The 22,801-nt window shown below is 37.8% G+C and overlaps 1 protein-coding gene across 7 annotated transcripts in view; it reads right to left on the bottom strand.

The window, feature by feature from the left end:
* Nucleotides 1–22,801, bottom strand: part of MARCHF8 (membrane associated ring-CH-type finger 8) — a 110,878-nt gene that overhangs the window by 47,171 nt on the left and 40,906 nt on the right. For 4 of the 7 annotated variants that reach the window (XM_082601255.1, XM_082601259.1, XM_082601254.1 and 1 more), the window contains exon 2: nucleotides 16,186–16,365. The exons of the other annotated variants lie outside the window; for them this stretch is intronic. In XM_082601255.1, coding sequence (XP_082457381.1) covers nucleotides 16,186–16,287 — 102 coding nt within the window. In that variant the 5' untranslated portion in view covers nucleotides 16,288–16,365. The remainder of the gene's footprint in view (nucleotides 1–16,185; nucleotides 16,366–22,801) is intronic. 7 annotated transcript variants of the gene reach the window in all.

The following is a 22,801-nucleotide window of genomic DNA, read 5'->3' as shown; positions in this document are numbered from 1 at the left end:
GGCCAACATACCCTACTTGCGAAGCATCAGAAATACAGTTTGTATAAGACAAGAAAAGATAAACTAACCAGGCAGGTATACAGTGATTTGATTATTTATTAAAAGAATTCCCCAAACCAGTAATTCCAATTGTCCCTTTGATGGCCTGAGATTTTTATTTCCTAGGACAATGCTACAGAGTAAAATTAAGGGGTATGTCTTTCTTCTTCCGAGTAGAAGAGGAGATGCAGGTGGAAAACTCATAGGAGTAGTTTTAGGCTCAAGTATATGTGGAAAGAGAGGATCTGAAAACAAATCCCCTTCAGCCCACCCATGCTTGTGTGCCCTGTGGAAAGTCTGCACATGCCTCCCAGCCTTGGACACACCAGTTTGAAGACTTCTTGAATATATCACAGAAGAAAGGTCAACAAGAGACAGAGTGAGCCACACATCTGAGAACACTTAAAGTACAGATATTTGGCAGCATGAAAACCTAAACAAAGGAAGTAAATCTCCTAAAATACAACACAGAGAAAACCTAATCTAGTCACAGGTTCCATTTTGAATATTCTGCTAATGTGGTGGATGAGAAACATCAATGATCAGCAATAATCACAATTTAAAAACAGAACTCTTTATTTCAACAACTGGGCATAAATATCAACCAATGATTGCATAATCCTAAAGTATCATAAAAAATTTGGAATCAGATTTTAAAATAGCTGAATACCTACGAAGCATCTCATTAAATAATTCATCCACTGGCCTTTTAATTGTCTATCATTGTTTACTATTTATCATTGTTTACTGTAACCCTGGCTTTATCTCATTGTTTACTGCAACCCTGGCTTTATCTCATGTTAGAAAATGGCATATTCTTTTATTTCCCAAAATTTTTATTTTGAAAATTTAAAAATCTACAGAAAATTTGTAAGAACAGTATAATAAATACCCTATATCCTTCAACAAGATGCATCAACTGTTATAAAATTTGCCACATTTGCTTTCTTCCTCTCTTTCTCTGATACACACACACACATTTTTTTTTCTTTTCCTTGTTATTTTTCTTTTTCTGGCTGAACCATTTGAAGGTAAGTTGCAGACATTACACGTTACCCCTACGTATTTCTGAATGCATGTTCTAAGAACAAGAACATTCTCCTATACAGCCACAGTGCCATTTTCACATCTAAGAAAATTAGCCATAATTCTATAATTATCATTTAATATATAGACAATATTCTGATTTCCCAGTTGTCTCAAAAAAGACAGTTTATAGCTGCCTATTTTTCCTAGCAGGTTCCATCAAGGTTTACATATTATATTTGGTTGTCATGCCTCTTTAGTTTCTTTAAAGTAGTCCCCCCACAACTTTTTTGTTTTTCATAATAAATAATTTTTTAAAGTAAGGGTATCAAAGTTCAAATTTTCTTCAAAAAACTCTCAGTATTACCTTGAACTTAATGGAATACTTTTTTCAAAGGCAGTTTCAAAGTTCACTTGATAAAAGATTCTAGTCTCATACCTGTGAGTTAGATTTGGGATGACAACTGCCATCAGTGGGTTGGTATGGGAGGGCCACTGAGACTCAGAAAAGAGAATGGTGACACTCACTGAGTGGCCACAAGAACCGTGCTGGTAAGCAGAGGCTCACACAGCTAATTTGAAAAGAAATTTGATATTTCTCTACAAATATCCTTTGCTCTCAGGGAACAGATATTGATGAACTTTAGGGAACAGTATGAATAACCTTTCACAATTTGGATGGTGACTCTGCTTATAAATGCTAATTACACAGCTAGTAATACACAAGCATTATACCTTAATCAGCCTAAGCCTAATTCAAAAACCAAAGCCCTGAGGCAAAAGATATTATTAGGACTTTCTTGTAACTGCAACCACTACTAGTTATTCACATATAACCTGATGCTGTGAATCTAAAAGTAGTCTTGGGCTTCCCTGGTGGTGCAGTGGTTGAGAGTCTGCCTGCCAATTCAGGGGACACAGGTTCGAGCCCTGGTCTGGGAAGATCCCACATGCCGCGGAGCAACAAAGCCCGTGAGCCACAACTACTGAGCCTGCGCGTCTGGAGCCTGTGCTCCGCAACAAGAGAGGCTGCGACAGTGAGAGGCCCGCGCACCGCGATGAAGAGTGGCCCTTGCTCGCTGCAACTAGAGAAAGCCCACGCACAGAAACGAAGACCCAACACAGCCAAAATTAAAAAAAAAAAAATCAGATTTATATTAAAAAATAAATTAATTTAAAAAAATAAAAATAGTCTCCTGATGTTTATTTATTTTTTAATTAATTTTTATTGGAGTATAGTTGCTTTACAATGTTGTGTTAGTTTCTACTGTACAGCAAAATGAATCAGCTATACATATACATATACATATATCCCCTCTTCTTTGGATTTCCTTCCCATTTAAGGCACCACAGTGCACTAAGTAGAATTCCCCATGCAGTACAGTAGGTTCTCGTTAGTTATCTATTTTATACATACTATCAGTAGTGTATGTGTGTCAATCCCAGTCTCCCAATTCCTCTCACCACCACTCCCCCCGACCCCAGCCCCCTGACCCCGTCTCCTGACGTTTAAAAAAGACAGGCTTCTGAAATGTGGTAAATTGAGTTCATAAGCAAACACAAAAAATGCACAAACACCGCACAAGGACAACTGAATGAAAGGGGTGCTCTTTTATCACCTATGCAAAAGTGACATGGAAGAAAGATATAACATATTCTGAAATACAGCAAGCACCAAAGGTACCTATCAGCACGGGGTGTCTGTGAGACAGTGACTCGACATGGTGGCTCTGCTTCCACGGTGTCCTATTACACACCCTTACTTCTCCTCAGGCTATTCATTCCAACTGAAAAGTTTACCTATTCCTAGGGCATCCTTTACTGTGTATATGTCACCAACTCTAAAATTTCTATCTCTAGCTTCGATAGATTTTCCTACAGAGATTCAAACACAACTGAATTCTGGATATTTGCAGCTGGACCCCACACAAGTACCTCATACTTGCACATCTGCCACCAAACTCACCATCTTTCCCCTAAACTGCCACCTCACCTCTGTCAAAGTGAATGATGTCAACCTTTAGTCTAGGCCAGACCTCACCTACCCGACCACCACAATCCCTCAGCCACCAGCACTGTCGTTGTTCCTACTTCCTGCTCATCTTCTTTGAAATCTGCTCACTTCTCTCATCCCCAGTACCACCTCCTTAGTTCAGACCATCATCACCCAGCCTATTCCAATAGCTTTCTAAATCCCCTCACCAAACTGCACAGTCACCTAACTAAAACAGTTTCAACTGTGTAACTCCAGCTCTACACCTGCACTGACATCTCAGCGCCCTCAGCACCAATGTGGCCACTCCTGACTCACCTCGCTGCCCCCAGCGGCACATTTCAAGTTCCACCAGCATAGTGAGTTTTTCTCAGTACCTCAAACATGCCATGTGTTCTTCTCTTTCCTAGGAGTTTTGGCCTTGTATCTTTCCCTCTGCCCTGAACACTGTTCACCTCTGTCTCCATCTAACTCTTACTTAAGGACTCACCTTTGACATCTTTTCTTCCAGAAGACCTTCCCTGTCACCACGAGACTGAATCAGGGGCACTTCTCTGGACTATGGCACTTAGCACACTGAACTGTGTACTGTCATCTTCTCCTCCAGCAGTGCCCAGAGCAGGAAGAGACAGGCTGAAGCATGGAGACCAGTATGTCGGCTGCTGCACCAGTAGAAATGGTGAGGTCCTGGACTACAGCTGCAGCATGGGGACTTACAGAAGCACACGGCTTGGGAGAGATTTAGGCAGCACAGAGGGTGTCTCTGTATTAACGCCACATTTATGCTCAATGCGTGACATGGCACCCACCATGTAATGGGTGATTAATACACACTTGTTTGAAGAATGAATAAATTAATGAAGACACAGGATTTAGACATAGGAAGCAAACAGAAGAACACCTGAAACGGGCTCAGTATAGACTTATTAAGTGCTTCAAGAATGTAGACACAAAGGGAGTGGAGCTGGGTGAGGTTCATTAAGAGGGACATGTGGCTTGAAAAGATAGTGGCTGGCTGAGTGGCATGCAAAGAGCAAGTGAGTTAAGAGCATGGATGTGGAGGCTGGTCTGAATACCAATTCCACCATGGGCCAACTGCCAACGAGGGAACCTTGGGCAACTCATCCCATTTTTCTGTGCCTCACCTATAAAAGGAGAGTGACAATGACAGTACCTACTTCATAGTGCTCATATGAGGATCAAATGAATTAATATTTGTAAAGCCCTGAGAAGAACAGTGCCTTGCACAGAATAAACATGATATAAGTATATGCTTTGTTAAATTAAACAAATCCTTAGTGGTAGCTTCACCTATTTAGATGCTGTAAAAATGGCCATATGTGAAGGGAATAATTAATTAGTGGACAACTGCACACCTCCACTTGTTAGAGGGTGATGTATCAAGCATATTTACTGCAAACTATGAAGAGTTTTCACATCTAGAGTTTTAGGTAATATTTACAACAGAATTGTTTTTATACATAAGCACACAATTCCTAGTACACTGGGGAAACTAAGGGAAAGAAACTTGAATTGTACGTTCACAGAGATAAATGAAAAATAAAAAATATAATGCAAACACAGGAAATTATGGAAAAAATTATGAAATAAAAACATGTAGACATTAAACTCTCTCAATGGCAGGTCTAGACTCGGCTGAGGAGAGCGTTAGTGAATAGAAACAGAACACTGAAGAAATCAACCCAGAGTGCAGTGCACAGAGACAGACAGGACACATGGCAGAAGACACAGTGACCTTTATTCCCAGAAAGAGAATGAAGAGAATGGGGGAGAGGCAATATGTGAGGAAATAATGGGTGGAAAATTTTCAAAAGTGAAGAAAGGCCTGGGTCCTCAGATTCAAAAATTGAAAAAGCACACCTAAGTCCCAAGCAAAAATGAGATAAACAAAAGCAATATCTAGTCACATCATAGATCAAAAGAGTTCCTGTTACAATACACTGGGGAGGCTGCCATCAGAGCATTCACTGCATTCTGTGACACGGCTCTTTCCTGTCTCCCTGCTGGATTACAGGCTCCTTCAGGGCAGGATTCTTTCCAGTATGTAATACAGTGTTAATACCTGCTTGATGTATAAATGAGTGAAAGAATAAATGTGTGGAGTATATTTATATTCGTGTGAAAGAATTTTTAAGGAGGAAACAGAATAACACAGAAAAAATATACAGATTCAAGTGTCCACGGGCAGGGCATTTCTCTTTGGACCTGTTTCTCCATTTGTGTAAAATAAAGGAGTCATCTCCATGATGTCAAATATAAAAGTCACTAACAACTATTATAGGATGCTATGGCTATAATATTATTTTTTAAACCTCTGCATTTAAAAACCAATTTGGGTGGCTCTCTTATTTTCAACAGGCTTACTGAGAAAATCTGAAAAATTATCTGCCTCCCAGTTATTTAATTCATAGGACAGCTGTAAGAGAATAGTGGCAAAAAACCATAATCACTGAGTCCTGCCATGGTACCAAGACAAACATATTCATGTGCCATTTTCACTCGATTTATACACAACACACTGACGCCAACTGCCAGCGCTTTACTCCCATATATCCAAACTAGACTCCTCATTTGACTTATGTGATATGAACTCTTACCTAGCAAACTCTCCCCAAATCAACATCACAGAGGTCAGCTACAGTCAATATGCACATTCTTCCATTTTCATACCCTAAATAAGTAAACAGCAAATTGTTACCAGTCCAAGACTTATGTGAGAATTGGCTGGGAAAGGTAAGCTGCTAATATATAAAATAGCCAGAACCAATACTGCTGGCTTTTGACTAAGAATATTTAAAATGGCAGGACCTCAAAGTTGTATATAATTTTATCTACATTTAAGCTTCAAAATCTATGTGTGCACAAGAAAATGTAACAGTTCAAACTGACCAACTTGTATTTAATGTTTGATAAGAGCACACTCTTTTTTTATCATTAGAAAAACATCTAATCTTATTTCTTCATTCTCAAAGAAAACAAGCCTTACAAGGTAGAAAACAACCATTTAGAAAAGAATTACTCATATTTGGTTCTTAAACTGCAAGCACACTGTAACTTCCTGTGGGTACTTGAGCAAACTAGAGTAGCTCCCAGCACTTTACAGTGACAGATTTGATTACCGGACAGGGAAAACATACTTGGAAGCAGGTTTGAAAAAACCACTCCAGGGACCAAGAAAAGGTAAATAGATGACAAAAGAAATGCTGATTTCTAGGTATGAGATTAATCTCATGGAGCTCTTGCAGGTAAAGCACACAGATGATTCAAGAAGCCATACAAATGACCGCATGGAGGGTGATGCCCAATCAAAGGCAATAATTTGGGACCGGTATATTTTAAAGATGTATATTCATCTCTTCATTTAAGCATACTTCCAGGAAGAAACTAGGCATGGTCTAAAAGAGAACAACCAGAATGTTGAGAGACTGAGCTTTGTAATACATGAAACAATGGATTTTTATGCCGCAGAATGTAAGACTGCCAGTTAATAGAAGAAAAAAAGTAGGGCTGTCAAAAAGAGAAAGCTACAGAGAGTTAGTTCTTATACTGGATCTCAAATCTCTGGTAACCCCAAAAAGTACAGACTGCCTTTGGAAGTGGTGGGTCAGTACCATGAGAGATGCCCTAAAGGGGCCAAGAACAAGCGAGCCATGATGACCCAGAGAAGTTCAAGCATTAAAATGGGGGTTAGGCTAGATGGCGCTGGAGATTCCGAGATGTTAAAACACAGATTGTTTCCTCCAGGTTCCTTATATTAGGTTTGTATGATTTAAAGGGGAATAATTTATCTAGTAGAGAAAAGAGAATAATTATTAAGAGGTAAAAGTATGGTGATTATGCCTCAAAATACTGTTATCACTTGAACAATTGTGAAGCCATCTTTTAGATGTCAGGTAAAGATGAGTACAGTATTGGCTGCCAACATTCATATCTTTTCATAGCAAATGTAAGTATGTTCAGATGATCATCATCCTGATGCTACACGGTAAAATCCCTTGTTGACCTCGGAAGCAAGATGGTGAGCCCAACAGGGCCGGAAACGGAACTGTTTATAAATACATGAAAGAAAATACCACTTTCATTTCCTATGGAGTGTACTGTTTAAATGTAAGCTAATCACTGAATTACCTTTTTGTTTTTTATCCTTTTCGAGAGATACTGTGATGTGGACCAAATCTTTCAGTTTCCACACCAATTTCATTTTAAAGGGGTATAGGGCAGAAAGTTTAAAAATGTATTTCCTGGACAACCTTGCAATTTGGGTTCCAGACATAATTAGGTTGCGCTAATCCAATTAATCCATAATTAGGTGTGTACTCACACTCAAAGCCTTGATTTGGAGTTGGGACATAGGCAGAAAAGCAGAGGACAGAGCATCCACTTCGCTTGTTGAGATCACGGCACAAATGATGCGGTTCTAGAGCCAGCAGCTTCTTCCTAATTCAGCAAAGTCTGTAGCAGCAGTGGTAGCTTTCAAACCATGGTAAAGACAGTGACTTTTTTTTCACCAGAAGTATCAACAGCAACTTTCTGATCTGTCAGCTCCTGACCTCAACAGAGTAGTCCAGGAGTGCTGGGACTTAGCTGTTCCTGGAAACCCAGTGAAGGCCTACTCCTCCAGCCCTTCAAATACTTTGTAGGCATCTACTTCACTGTATTAAACCTCTCTCCTTAAGCTAATTAAAAATCATGCCGTTGCTTACAGTGGACCTGGAGCCCTGTTAATAACAGGGTAAAATGGACACTGTTCTGAGATGGAAAGTAATTTACAAATACTATCAAATGAAACGTGTATTTCTAAACACCTATTTGATGGCCAGATACAAAACTGTCTTTTCGGCTTTTAAAAATACATGTTAATAATCCTACATAGTGCACAGAAGCACATTTTCAAATAGGCCTAGGGATAAGAAAAGACATCAAATAATGGGGTAAGGGGACAGATGAAAAAGAAAAACACGGACTTTATATTCAAGATACTACAACTATGCTAACTTTTTTTAAATTAAAAAAAAATACTACAGAGATACCCATCACTTGGTATCTTAAGTCAGTTTTATTTTAAAATAAATTTTTAGAAGTTCAATTTGGATCTTATGATCAAAAAGTTGAATAGAGACATGGAAGATATAAGAAAGGATCCAAACTGAAGTTGTAAAGATTAAAACTATACCATGTCTGAGATGAAAAACACGCTAAGTGGAGTTAACGACAGATCAGACACTGAAAAACAAAAGATTAATGAACTTAAAAACATAGCAATTAGAATTATCCAAAATAAAACACAGAAAGAAAAATAAATTAAAAACATAATATCAGAAAACTTCAAGCCAGTTAATGCGTGTAATAGAGTCCCCAAATAAGGGAGAGGACAGAAAAAATACCTGAAAAATATTTCAAATTCAATGAAAATTGTAAACCCACGGATCCCACAAAGCTCAACAAACCCCAGACGTAAGAAATGAAGAAAAAAAAAAAAGAAAAAAAAAAAGAAGCTGAAAGAAGTCATTACCAGCCAACTCACAACAGAAGAAACGTTAAAGAAAGTCCTTCACATGGAAGGAAAATGACAGATGGAAATACAGCTCTACTCAGAGATGAACACCAGAAACTGTAGTTACATTATATAAGTGTAAACAGATATTTTTCTCATTATTTTAATATCCTTAAAAATAAAAGTGTTTAAAAATAACATCATATTCTAGGGTTTATAACATATATATAATAAAACGTATGACAACGGTAGCATCAAAACTGGGGTGTAGGCGGGAAGAAATGAAAGTAAGGTTCTTATAGTATTTTTGAAGTAGTAAAGTATCACTTGAAGGCAGACTGTGGCAAGTTAAAGATATATAATATAAACCCTAAAAAAATAAAATAAATAAAATTTTAAAACACTGAAATAAAGTTTCAGCTTATAAACCAACAAAGAAGAAAATTAAATCTTAAAAAACACTCAATGTTTTAAAGAGCAGAAAAGGGATGAAAAGGAAAAAAAAGAACAGATAGGATGAACAGAAAATAAACAGGAAGACTTAACCTAACCATATCCATAATCTCATTAGATATAAATGGTCTAAACATCCAGATAAAGAGAGAGATTGTCAGACTGGATAAAAACACTCAACCGGGGCCTCCCTGGTGGCGCAGTGGTTGAGAGTCCGCCTGCCGATGCAGGGGATACGGGTTCGTGCCCCGGTCTGGGAGGATCCCATGTGCCGCGGAGCGGCTGGGCCCGTGAGCCATGGCCGCTGGGCCTGCGCATCCGGAGCCTGTGCTCCGCAACGGGAGAGGCCACAGCAGTGAGAGGCCCGCATACCGCAAAAAAAAAAAAAAAAAAAAAAAAAAAACAAAAAAACAAAAAAACAAAAACACTCAACCGTATATGTTGCTTACATGAAAAGCACTTTAAATAAAGACACAAATAGGTTAAAAGTAGAAAGATGGAAAAGGTGATACCATACTAATACTAATCAAAAGAAAGCTGTAGTGCCTGTATTATCACATTATTGACCAGAGGTGTATTAATACGTCTTTTGTTACCCGAAGGTTATTGATGGGAGATGAATCAATATCACTTAACGTAACAAATCGTGGGCTGCAGGCGTTAGTTTATGCAAAAATCCCCCAGTAGCTAATGAGTTATTATCAAAGTAGAATTCAGAGCAAAGAATATCATTACCAGGGATAAAGATAATTATTTCTTAATAATAAGGGGGTTAATTTATCAAGACCAAACAATCCTAAATGTTTATGCACCTAATAACAGAGTATCAACTACATGTAGCAAAACTGGTATAACTCCAAGGAGAAACAGACAAATCCACAATTATAGTCAGCAAGTTAATTACCACTCTTTCTAGTAACAGAACAACTAGACTGTGAGGGTTTAGCAGACTTGAAAACCATTATCAATCAACTTGATGTGATTGACATTTACAGAACACTCCATCCAACAACAGCGGAATACACATTCTTCTAAAGCGTACACAGAACATTTACCAAAAGAGACCATATTCTGGACCATGAAACAAGTCTTGGTAAATTTAAAAGGATTTAAGTTATTCAAAATATGTTTTCAGACCAAAATGGAATTAAATTAGAAATAAATAAAAGTAAGATCTCTGGAAAGTCCAGAAATTTTGGAAATTAAATAACACACTTAAAAATAACCCATGGATCTAAGAAGAAATGAAAAGGGAGATTAGAAAGTATTTTGAACTGAATGAATATGAAACTCAACACAGCAGAATTTGTGGAATGCCATGAAAGCAGAACTTGGGAAATTTATAATCACTAAATCCTGTGATAGAAAATAAGAAAGATAAATAAATAACCTTGACTTCTACCTTAAAAAGCTAGAAAAAGAGGAGCAAATTAAACTCAAAGGAAGCAGAGGAAAGGAAATATCAGAGCAGAAATGAAACAAACAGAAAACAGAATGACAATAGAGAAAATCTATGAAACCAAAATAATTCTTTGAGAAGATCAATAAAATTGATAAACCTCTGGCTAGATCAGGAAAAAAAATAGTGAAGACATAAGTTACCAGTATCAAAACTGAACAAAACTCTCAGCAAACTTGAAACAGAAGGGAACTTCCTCAACATGCTGAAGAGTATCTACAAAACACATATAGCTAATATCATACTTAGTGTAGAAAGAATGAATGCTTTTCCCCTAAGGTCACAAACACAAGGATGTGTGCTCTCACCACTTCTATTCAGTATAGTACTGGAGGTTTTCACTAGAGCAAGAAAGAGGGAGGGAGGCATCCAAATAGAAAAAGGCAGCGTAAAACTATCTTCATTTACAGATGACATGACTGCCTATGCAGAAAATTCAATGGACTCTACAAAAAAGCTACTAGTGACTTTGGCAAAATTGCAAGATACAAGATCAATACATAAAAATCAATTTTATTTCTCTGTACTAGCAATGAACAAGAGGAAATTAAAATTTAAAAACAATATCATTTACAACAGCATCAAAAATAAAAAGTACTTAGGGATAAATCAGACAAAAGGTGTGTAAAGACCTATACACTAAAATCTATAAAACACTGCTGAGAGAAATTAAATAAGACTTAAAGAGGAGACATACCTTGTTCATGGGTCAAGATTCAATATTGTTAAAATATCAGTTCTCCCCCAAATTGAACTACAGATTCAACATTCTGAACAAAAATCCCAGTAGACATTTTTGTACAGAAATTGACAATCTGATTCTTAAATTCATGTGGACATGCAAAAAACCTAAAATAGGCAAAACAAGTTTGCCGAAGTCTGATTTTCAAGACTCATTATAAAGCTAGAATGTACATGACAGTGGTGTATTAACGTAAAGATGGGCAAGTCGATCAATGGAACAGAAGACAGACCCCAAAAATAAGCACACACCTATATGAGCAACAGATTTAAGGTAATGCAGTAAAGATAATCTATTTAACAAATGTTACTGGCACAACTGGATATTCATATAACAAAAAATGACGCTGGATATGTATTTCACACAATCTATAAAAATTAATTCAAAATAGATCATAGATGTTCATGTAAAACCAAGATTATAAAACTTCTAGGAAAAAAACATAGAAGATATTATTTGCAACCTTGGGTTAGGCCAAGATTTCTTAACAGAATGCCAAAAGTACAATGCATACAAGAAAAAAATGGATAAATTTGACTTCAAAATTAAAAACTTTTCATCTTTAAAAGACACCAGCAGAAGCATGAAAAGACAATCCAAACCTTCAGAGTAAACACTTGTAAAGCATATATCTGATAAAGGACTTGTGCCTAGACTATACAGGGAATGCTCAAAACTCAACAATAATAAAACAAATTGGTGTTTTTTTTTTAAATGGACAAAAGATTTGAACAGACGGTCCAACACAGAAAAAAGACATATAGACGATAAATAAGCACATGAAAAGATGCTCAATGTCATTACTCATGAGGGAAATGCAAATTAAAACCACAATGAGATACTAGAATAACCTATTAGATGGCTAAAATTAAAAAGACTGCCCATACCAAGGGTTGGTGGAGATACAGAAGAATTGGAACTCTCAAACTCCTGGTAGGAATGTAAAACAGTATCAATTTGGAAAACAGTTTGGCAGTTTCTGTCTTAAAAAGCTGAACATATGGTCCCACTCCTAGGTATTTACCCAAGGGAAAGGAAATATATGTCCATACAAGGGCTTGTTGTTGTGTGAACACAGCAACCTTGTCTGTAACAGCCCAAAACTGTAAACAATCCAAATGTCCATCAACAGGAGAATGGATAAACAAATTGTGTAGGTCCATACAATGGGTACTACTCATCAAGAAAAGGAACAAGCTATTGATACACACAACGTGGATGAATTGTAAAAGAACTAAGCTATGAAAACAGCTAGACAAAAAAGAGTACATAATATATGTACATCCATCTTTATAAAACTCTAGAAAATGCAAACCAATCTATAGTGAAAGAAAACAGAGCAATGATTCCCTGAGGAAAGGGTTGGAAAGGGGTGGGAGGGAGGGATTACAAGGGACATGAGGAAACTTTTGGGAGTGATGGATATGTTCACAATCTTGATTGTGGAGATAGTTTCATGTGTATATATATATTTCACAACTTATCAAACTGTATACTTTACATATGTATTGTTTACTGTATGTCAATTATTCCTTAATAAAGCTATTTAAAAACAAACTAAAACATAAAAAAAACTTGAAAAACGTAAAGAGATGTATCAAATCAGAAAACAGAATAACTCCAGATAAGAAATTAATCAAAATGCAATCAGATAGCAACAGATCAATTAAGAACCTTTTTGGACAGAGAAAGAAGCAAAAATCAACAGTGTTGAGTCACCAAAATAGGGCAATTTGGAAAAGGTCAATTCCAAAGGACCACAGTACAGAACTAACGGTAATGAATCTGAGAATACACAATAGCCAAGAGAATATGAAAATTTAACCTCTAGCAGCAATCCCTGAGAGAATCAGAGTTTAGAGTTCATGATTAAAGGTAGAAGAAAAGGTTTCAGAATTGAAAGAAGATTTAAAGGCTCAAAAATCCCCCACAAGAACCAAAGAAAGCCATCAAAAACAGCAAGACTTAACCAAATAACTCCTCACACTATAAGAAGTATTCTGCAAAAAGCTATAAAAAATATGTTTCTTTTGAAAGAATGCAAACAACCACAACATCAGGTTTCTAAATGCAGACCAGAGTGTAATGGCAATGGAGCAATACATATAAAATGCTAAGAAAAAAATATTCAAGAAACATTTACCCAGTTCATAAGTAACAGCAGAAGAAATCCTTTTATGGATTGCAAAACATTCCTCTCGCCTCCACAGTAGTCCCCATATCATTAAAACTGAACTCATTCATTTATTCATCAAGTGTACTGACTACTGTGTAAAAGTCACTAACTCTTAGAATTGTAGATACAGGCTCAGGCAATGGGTGCTACAGAGAGAATCTCACATCTGATAAACATAGGTAAAACTGTGTCCACGTTAACAGTTACATTATTTGATTCTGTGTAAACTGCGATGTTCCTCTCTTCTCACAAGATGCAGAAGGAATAAAATTGTTATTGATGTAATGGACTGTCTCAGGTTGTCAGCTTTCAGGTTCTGAGAACAGTGGATGATGGGATGCAAAGTGCCTTTGCATAGCTTCTCTTTCCCTCATCTCCTCCTCTCCCAAGCACAAGAGGATCAGAAATTGTACCAAAGGATTTTGTTTTGAACTCACTGCACCTGGGAAACTGGATAAAGGAAAAAAGGCTTCACTGGACAAAAATTTACCTTCCAAACCCATCCTGATACCACATTTCAGACTCTAGAAACCTACAACAATTATTTTTCAGAGGCTGTGCCAGCTGCTGCCAAAGCTCTTCTGGGGCTCTTCAAGCTCCTGTCTCAGTGGCTCTTCCACTACCTGCCACCTCACCTTGGCACAATGATTCCCAGAACTGTCACACTTGCCATCATGTATTCAAACTATTCCCCATATGAAGGTGGGGCAGGATGGTTCTTCTTCCCAATACCAATCAAAATCCCAATTCCATGAAATAGCTGGTTAATGCTACTTATTTAAACCTTAAAAATGGCATCAAATAGATCATATCATTCAATAAGTATTTACTGAATACCCACCTACAACAAACCTGTAATAAAATGTTGCTAAAATGTTGGACATCTTCCTTTATCTATTCCAAACAAATATGTATAGCTTCCTCATATATATACCAAGAAATTCCCGCCATCTGATACCCAAACTCGACACTACAATGAATAAGGAACTAACAGCCTCAACTTAATACAGGCAAGCACCCCAGACCAAGGAAATGTTCTACTTAGTGGTATTTAAAAATCCATTTGGGCTCAGAAGGATTATAAGAAAAGACTATTAATTTAACTGAACCTTAAATGAAGACTAACAAATGAAAATTGATAGAACATGGGCAAGATATTTAGGGATATTTTCCCGTCCCCACCATGTTGAAAAAAAACTAAAATACTGAAAATATGACATTCTGAAACCATCTACCCCACCACTACCCCTAGTCGGACAATGCTGGCCACACTTCTAAGAGCTCAGAAAATGGAAAGGGTGCAGGCTGACAACACAAGCAATGAAAAAAAACCCCACAAAATAAGAATACAGAGACCTTTTCAATTTACCTGGCACCTTTTCATTTTCTATAGTTCATGTACTTTAAGAAATACGATAGATTCTTTCTTTATTCTATACGTAATAATGGAAAGAATGGTGTCCCATCACCTATAATGATGCAACTTCACACAAGACATCAATTCTTGATTTAACAAGGATTCTTTAGAGTCTTGGGCAAAGATTAAGTTTAACTATAAAATAGGAATGCTCTAAGAACTAAGAAGCAAATGTTTGTAAAGCACACTGTAAAGGCAAGAAGACAGCAGGGGTCATCTCTGATTCCTCCCTGTCCCTCCCCACATTTAATCATCAAGCCCACTGGATTAATAATGTAAATCTCTATCCCCACTACGCCTATCCTAGACAAAGTCACCATCAACTTTTCCCTAGGCCGGATATCAGCAAACTACAGCCTACAGGTGAAATCTGACTTGTCTCCTGTTTTTGTAAATAAAGTTTTATTGGAACACAGTCATGTCCATTCATTTATATATTGTCTTTGACCATTTTCATGCTACAATGGCAGAGTTGAAGAGATGTGACTGTCTGACCCACAATGTCTAAAATATTCATTATCTGGCCTTTTACAGAAAAAGTTTGTCAAACCTGGCCTAAGTAGGCTATTAAGTAATTCTCTGACTGGTCTCCCTGCCACCCATTCAATTCATCCTCCAAACTGTAGGCTGGATGAAAGATTTAAAAACACAAATCTGATCATTCATTCTTTTGCAAAAGTAATTGAAACTCCTTAAGGTAACTCCTATAACTTTTCCAACCTCCTAGTTTGCCACTACCCATTCAACCTTTATATTCCAGTTATTCTATTTTAGTATCTTCAAATCCACCTTGCTCTAACCTTTGGGCTTTCAGCATGCCCCAGGAACACTCTTTCTCCTAGCTAACTCCAGGTTCGGGGTCTCCATGTAAATGTCATTTTTTCAAGGAAGCCATTCCTGGTGCCTTGGGCTGGGATTAGGTGGTCCTGAACTTCCTCCACCACTGACCTTATTAGATTCTAACGCATATTTAATTGTCAGGCCCAATCAAAAGCCATATGAGAGCAGAGGTAGACTCTGATGTTAACTATGACACCCTTGCAGCAGGCATATGTTTTTGCTCAAATAAATTCATCTTTTGCATCATATTCTGAGAATCCAAAGAACTTTTTCTCAGTGATTTAGCAGAAATATTTAACCAATGAAGATAAATAAGTCATGATATAATCATGGCAGAATAAGTTGATTGCAAAATCTGAAAACCTAGAAACCTACAAAAAGACAGCTTCTTCTGAGCAAAACTGTTCACACCATGTGCTTTTTAAGTTTATTATTAGAGAAAACTTGATCGTCAGAGCTTATTCTAGACTGTATTTAATGAAAAGAACAAAAATAATGAAACTAAGAAGGGTATTTCCCCAATACCTGCTCTTCCCTCTCCTTTTCTTTGGTTTTACTTCTGTAGACCCTAGCAGAGGTGGCATCCTGGGATGGAATGGCAGAGATCTGATGCAGTGGCATGCTCATCCCAGCCTCCTGTGTGGTCTTCCTCTTTACAGAAGAAAGTCTCCAGTGGTAGAGTCATTTTGGGCCATGGACTTCAAGCTGAGAGAGAGAAAGGAAGACAAGACGTAACTGAGCTACAACACTTTTAAAATTTCCAACAGTGAGATTAGCATTTTATATTTATATTCATATTTAGTTAAATAAGTTACAATGTCTAACATAAATACTTCGTCTTCAGAAATGATAGAAGATGAATGCCTATGGTGGGAACTGTAACATTTTTCTCATGTAATAAGATGGGAGCACCTGAAAGAGGCTGGTGTAACAGGTACATGTATAATCAGATATTAATTTTCCAATGGCTACTTCGGTTTTAAACATAGCAGTGTCATCCTTTATTTTAAGAATATTTTTGAAGTTACACATTTTTTTTTGAACAAGCATTCATCCTGATATAAGCAGTGATCCTTCCTTAAGATCACTGCCCTTGAGTCCATATAATGGTAATATTAAAAGTTAAAGAAGTCTGAAATAAGTTTAAGATATCTATGATCCATGCTTAACCTTCTAAAAGTCTAGACTTTCTAGACCAGTTTGTTGGCAAACTTTTCCCGTAAAGAGCCAGAATATTTTATACATTGTGGGCCATATTTGTTACAACTACTCAATTTTGCCAATGTAACAAGAAAGTAGGCACAATGAGTTTGTAAACGAATAAGAATGGTTATGTTCCAATAAAACTTTACTTACAGAAATAGGTGACAGACTAGATTTGGCCCATGGGCCTGGAGTTTCCTAACCCTGCTCTAAGAATATTGCAAGGAAGATGAGGGTCATCACAGACATTCCTGGGGCCATAAAAGGCTGCCCTTAGGTAAAATAATAGTGTCCGAATAAGCTATATTCATGATTCCAGGCAGCCCTTACTTTTTTTCTGGTTTTCTCCTACATTCCTCCAAAGTACCTAGTAATTGAATTGTGTGTTCTCTATCTCTCTGCCCCCACTGAAATCTATCAAACTCTGTATACAAAACCAATTAAATATAAATTACCCAAACTATCCATAATGTTTAACAAGGTAACAGTTCATGCTGTTTGAATTTTAACAAAGGATGGAAGTCTTAATCCAAAAGAATGAATCTCTAATTTGGGGATTTTCATTTATTAAGCATATATTGGAGGTGGGGCAGTAGACAAGGAGGGTGAACAACAGGGCCTGACAACCCTAAGTACACATCTGTCGAGCAGCCATTTGTTCCACCTCTCCCCTAACTGTGCTCGGGACCAAAGATAGGTGTTTGTGTGGTTGATCCCACCTCTGACAGTGTTACTAACCAAACTGAAGAGCAACAGGACTCACAAAACCAATTTCTTCCACAGGACTCTGATCAACAAGCAACAACAGGAAGGAACAAGAAACTGGAAAGGATCAACACACAGGAGAAAATAAGCTAAAAGAATATCCTGTTTTTAAAAAGTCTAGTTTTATAATAGTTGGGTGATCACTCATAAGCTATAAAACAGGAAAACAAGAGTAGGTAATATTAGTATCTAGATATTATATCCAATAATAAATAAAATGTTAATGTCTAGATATTATATATCACCTACTCTATTTCAAGACTCTGATGAGGCTGACACAAGATGGAACACTGTACCCAAACAAATGGTCTCAATATATGTGTTTACATTACATAGGACAAGCGGCACTCACTTACTGCTGCGTTGTCTTACATTCTCTGGAAGATCACAAGAGTCAGTAGTGAGCCGTTTTTCATCACTAATGCATTAAAGTCCTCTGTCAGAGATGACAAACTCCATGGGGCCTCTTAGAATACTTAGTCAAACTAACCATGCCTAGAGCCCCACCACATAGCATGCCAATAGCTGCCTCTGGTGCTTCTGGTATAATCATCATTATTATCACTGGTACTTGACCATGACAAGCCTGGAGAAGACTATTTATGCCACAGAAACACAAATGTGAGAGGGTTTTAAATTTTATCGCAAAGTTTTGAAGGACCTCCCTCATTACAGATATGTAAGCTACTCTTCGGATATGCACCCCTATCTCTAGGTACTAGACCTGAAAGTTTGCCTGAAGCAATCCCTCTCCTATGTCAGACATATTTAGGATAAAAATGATAATTTAAAAAACCAAACTACAAAACAAACCATACCACTTTGTATGTGAAGGTTCATATGAAAATCATAAAGCAGGTATTACTCATACTAGTTTCTTCACATAATTTCCAAGTTCATTTTCTATCAATTCAAGTCATGTTTAATTAAGAGCAATAGTTAAACCTCTGCACTATGCCTGACAATCCAGGCAGAAGGACTTCAATTCCACTAATGCTACTTTGCAAAATACAACACACTTAATATGAACATCCATATCTAGAAGAACTGGACTGACAAAACTGGTTGTTTAAGAGTATGAAAATGAACATAACATGTTCATGGATCAGAAGCCTTACTATTGTTAAGATGGCAATTCTCCCAAAACTGATCTACAGATAAAGCAATCCCTATCAGAAACCTTCTGACTTCTTTGCAGAAACTGGAGAAGCTGATCCTAAAATTCATATGGACCCAGAACACCCAAAACAATCTTGAAAAAGAACAAAGTTGGAGAACTCACACTTCCTGATTTAAAAACTTACTACAAAGGAATGGTAAGAAAACTGGGTTCAAGATGGTGGCAGAGGAAGATCCTGAACTCACCTCCTCCCACAGACACAACAAATATTCAGCTACACAGGGAACAAATCCTTCTGAAAAGAACCTGAGAACTGCCAAAACACCTGCTCCACAACAAAGGATACAAGGGCCTCGTCAAGAAGGGTAGGAAAGGCATGCTCTCACCAAAAACCACACTCCCAATATGGTGACCCACAATCGAAAGAAATCTTAATAAAATCAATCAACAAATCAAGCAATAGACAAACAAATAAATGGAGCTTCTCCCCGAGGAGTAAGGGGTTTATACCCACACCAGGCACCACAACCTCTGGGTCTTGCAACAGAGAGAAGAGCACCCAAAACGTCTGGCTTTGAAAACCAACAGCGCTTATGTTCAGGAGTAACTCAGGATGGCAGGGGATGAAGACTCTGCTCTTAAATAGCATGTGTAATATAGCATGTGTAATAGCACTTGCCCCAGGACCCAGCACAAAGAGCAGCAGTTTGTAAAGAGCTTAGACCATCTGTGAGGGAAATTCACTTAGTAATCTTACAGCATCTACCAAAGGGGCAGAACTCTGCTGGGACTCTCCAGGGATGGAATGCTGACAGATGGCATTTTTACAGGCTCCCTCTACCTAGCTGGCACTGGCAGGCACCATTTTTGCCCTCTCATTCTAACCTGCTAAAAGCAGTGTGTGAACAGCCCTGCTCAAGCCACAGCACCAAGAGATGCAGCTCTTAGCCACACACCTCCATTCCACTCGCACAACCCCACCAAAGCCAACAGGCATTCACAGCCTGCACAGGGGACATCCATTGAGTGCCAGGCCCAGGCTGACAGGAGGACTGTGTTTCTGGACCCCACAGACTGAAACAAGTGGAAAGAGAGTTCAAGAGACAACGAAAAACCAGGGCAAGGTTAAACAATAAGGTTCATTTCCCACATAGGGCCATCCCTTCAAGACAGGGTAAGATAGCTGCTTCACATGATACACAGAAACACAGTCAAGCAAAACGAGGAAATGGAGGAACACGTTCTAAATGGAGGAACACGTTCTAAATGAAAGAACGAGATAAAACCCCAGAAAAAAAAACTTAATGCAATGGAGATAAGTAATTTACTTGATAAAGAGTTCAAAGTAATGGTCATAAAATGCTCACTGAACTTGGGAGAACAAGGGAGGAAGACAGTGAGAAATTCCACAAAGAGATAGAAAATATAAGAAAGTTCCAAACGGGACTCACAGAGCTGAAGAATACAACAATTGAACTGAAAAACACACTAGTGGGAATCAACAACAGCAGACTAAGTGATACAGAAGAACAGATGAGTGACCTGGAAGACACGGTAGTAGAAATCTCCAAACAGAACTGCAAAAAGAAAAAAAGAATTTTTAAAAATGAGGATAGTTTAAGGGACCTGTAGGACAACAGCAAATGCTCTAACATCCACATTATATGGGTCCCAGAAGAAAAGGGACAGAAAACATATTTGAGGAAATAATGACTAAAAATTTCCCTAACCTGGGGAAGGAAACAGCATTCAGGTCCACGAAGCAAAGAGTGTCCCAAACAAGATGAACCCAAGAGATCCACACCAAGACAGATTATAATTAAAATGTCGAAAGTTAAAGAGAGAATCTTAAAAGCAGCAAGAGAAAAATAACTAGTTATGTACAAGGGAATCCTCATAAGACTATCAGCTGATTTTTCAGCAGAAACTTTGCTGAAAAGAAATGAAATACGGGTACATGCTACAACACAGATAAAACCTGAAAACAGAAAATGAAAGAAGGACCACATATTGTATGATTTCGTGTGAAATGTCCAGAGTAGGTAAATCTATAGAGACAAAAAGTTGATTAGTGATTGCCAAGGGCTGGGGTGGGGATTGGGGGGAGGGGGGCAGTGAGAGCTAAAAGGGTTTCTTTTTAGGGCAATGAATATATTCTAAAATTTTATAATGGTGATGGCTACATAACTCTTAAGTATACTAAAAGCCATAGAATTGTACCCTTTAATGAGTGGATTGTAATGGATGTGAATTATATCTCAATAAAGCTGTTTTAAAAATATGAAAATAATTAATATGGATTAAGATAGGTAAATTTTTATTTTTCCTTTGTGCTATCCCTAATGTAATTTACCTGATGACATGGAGATGGCCACTGTTAGTCTATCATTCTTCCAGTTTTAAGAAAGGTAACATGAAGTATATAAAATTGGAAATCAGAAACCTAAGTTCAAGTCATGACTCTATTAAATACTAACTACGTGATGTTGGGCAAACTGATGAATTTCAAAGGCTGTTTCTTCATCTGTGAAACAGAAAGGTAATAATCTCTACTCAGTTCACAGGGTTATTGTGAAGCCAAATAAGATTATGTCCACGTACACAAATATCAGGGTTCTTAGCATCAGCACATTTTCCAGCCTGCTTTTTCAAGCATCTGCAACGATGCCTCTCACTGCTTCACAAAGGCCAGTTTGTTGGCTTTGTCTTTCCAGTACCATTTTCTGTCCTTCTCTACCTCAGTCTGACACAAGATACATACAACTGGGACCTCAAATCCTTTCTGACATTTACTTAGGACCTCTAGCAGCATGACTCTGCTAGAGGGGATGCAAGGCTGACAATGCTATCCCTCTAAGGGGAGAGGTAGGAAGGCCCTATCCAGAAGACCATCCCAGTAGCTTAACAATCAAGCTGTTCTATGTGCTTTCCAGATGGTCAAGATAAGCAAAGGATTCTGCCCATTGCAACAATGCTTGGGACAAATACAGATGACAAAGAGGCAGCCAGGAGAAGGTACAGGATGCCAGTGGCAGCCCCCCCAAGAGATGGTCACCCTGGGTCTGCATGCCTCCCTGCATCCCTGCACACAGGGTACCAGGCTCCAGCAGCACCCTCCTCCTCCCCATTGTGAGCTGTTGAATCGCAGTACCCTGACTGGCACTCTAAATAAACAACTTTAAGTTAAGCCTGTTTTTATCAGAAGAACATTTCACAAAGGAAATGAGAAGCCTATGAACAGCAGCTAGCAGACACAAAAAGAAAAAAAGCAGTACGAGTGAGGAGACCAGCTGTAATACACAGCACTGAATGACCAAGGCCAGACCTAGAACAGTGAACCTGGAGGGAGAAGAGAGACCATTTGAAGAGGAGAACTGACATAATCTGGTGAGGGACCTAAACCGTCCCCTGGTTTCTAGTTATGCATTCACAAGACCGGAATGCAGAGAGGACTGCGAGATGCAGGAGGGGTTGGCCATGGGCACACTGAGCTTGATATGCTGGTGGGAAACCCAACATATGTACACAGTGCACACTGGGAGTCACCAGCACACTGTGACACCTGAATACACAGGAATAGAATCTGGTTTCCAAGAAAAACCTGGAGAATCAAGCATTTATGTCATTAGATGCTATAATCAAATGATAAAACCTAACACCAATACAGGATTTTAAAACCTTTTAGGAAAAAGCAAAGGAAAATTCCTATCATATTAAAAAAAAAAAACCTATCTCAACCAAAACTTAACATTATACTCACAGAGCAAAACTCTTAGAGGCATTCTATTTAAATTAGAAAGCAAAATAAGCATATTACCGCTGCCATTATTTAATACATAGTTAGATACTAGGAGAGAGATTCATAAAAATGTTAACAGCAGTTTAATGATGTGGCAATACAAATGACTTTTCATTTCTCTATTTCCTAAACTTTTAGTAACAATATAATACTTTTATAGTTTAAATATATATTTTCAAAGAGTTAAAGTTAAAAGCTCAAGTCATTCCACATAGGTTGGTAACAGTCAGAATTTTATGTTATCAATGAATACA

The sequence above is a fragment of the Mesoplodon mirus genome, assembly GCF_964341445.2.
Source record: "Mesoplodon mirus genome assembly, chromosome: 2".
NCBI classification, from domain to species: Eukaryota; Metazoa; Chordata; class Mammalia; order Artiodactyla; family Ziphiidae; genus Mesoplodon; species Mesoplodon mirus.
Note: the sequence above shows the minus strand (reverse complement) of the source record. Positions and strands in the feature narration are given on the sequence as shown.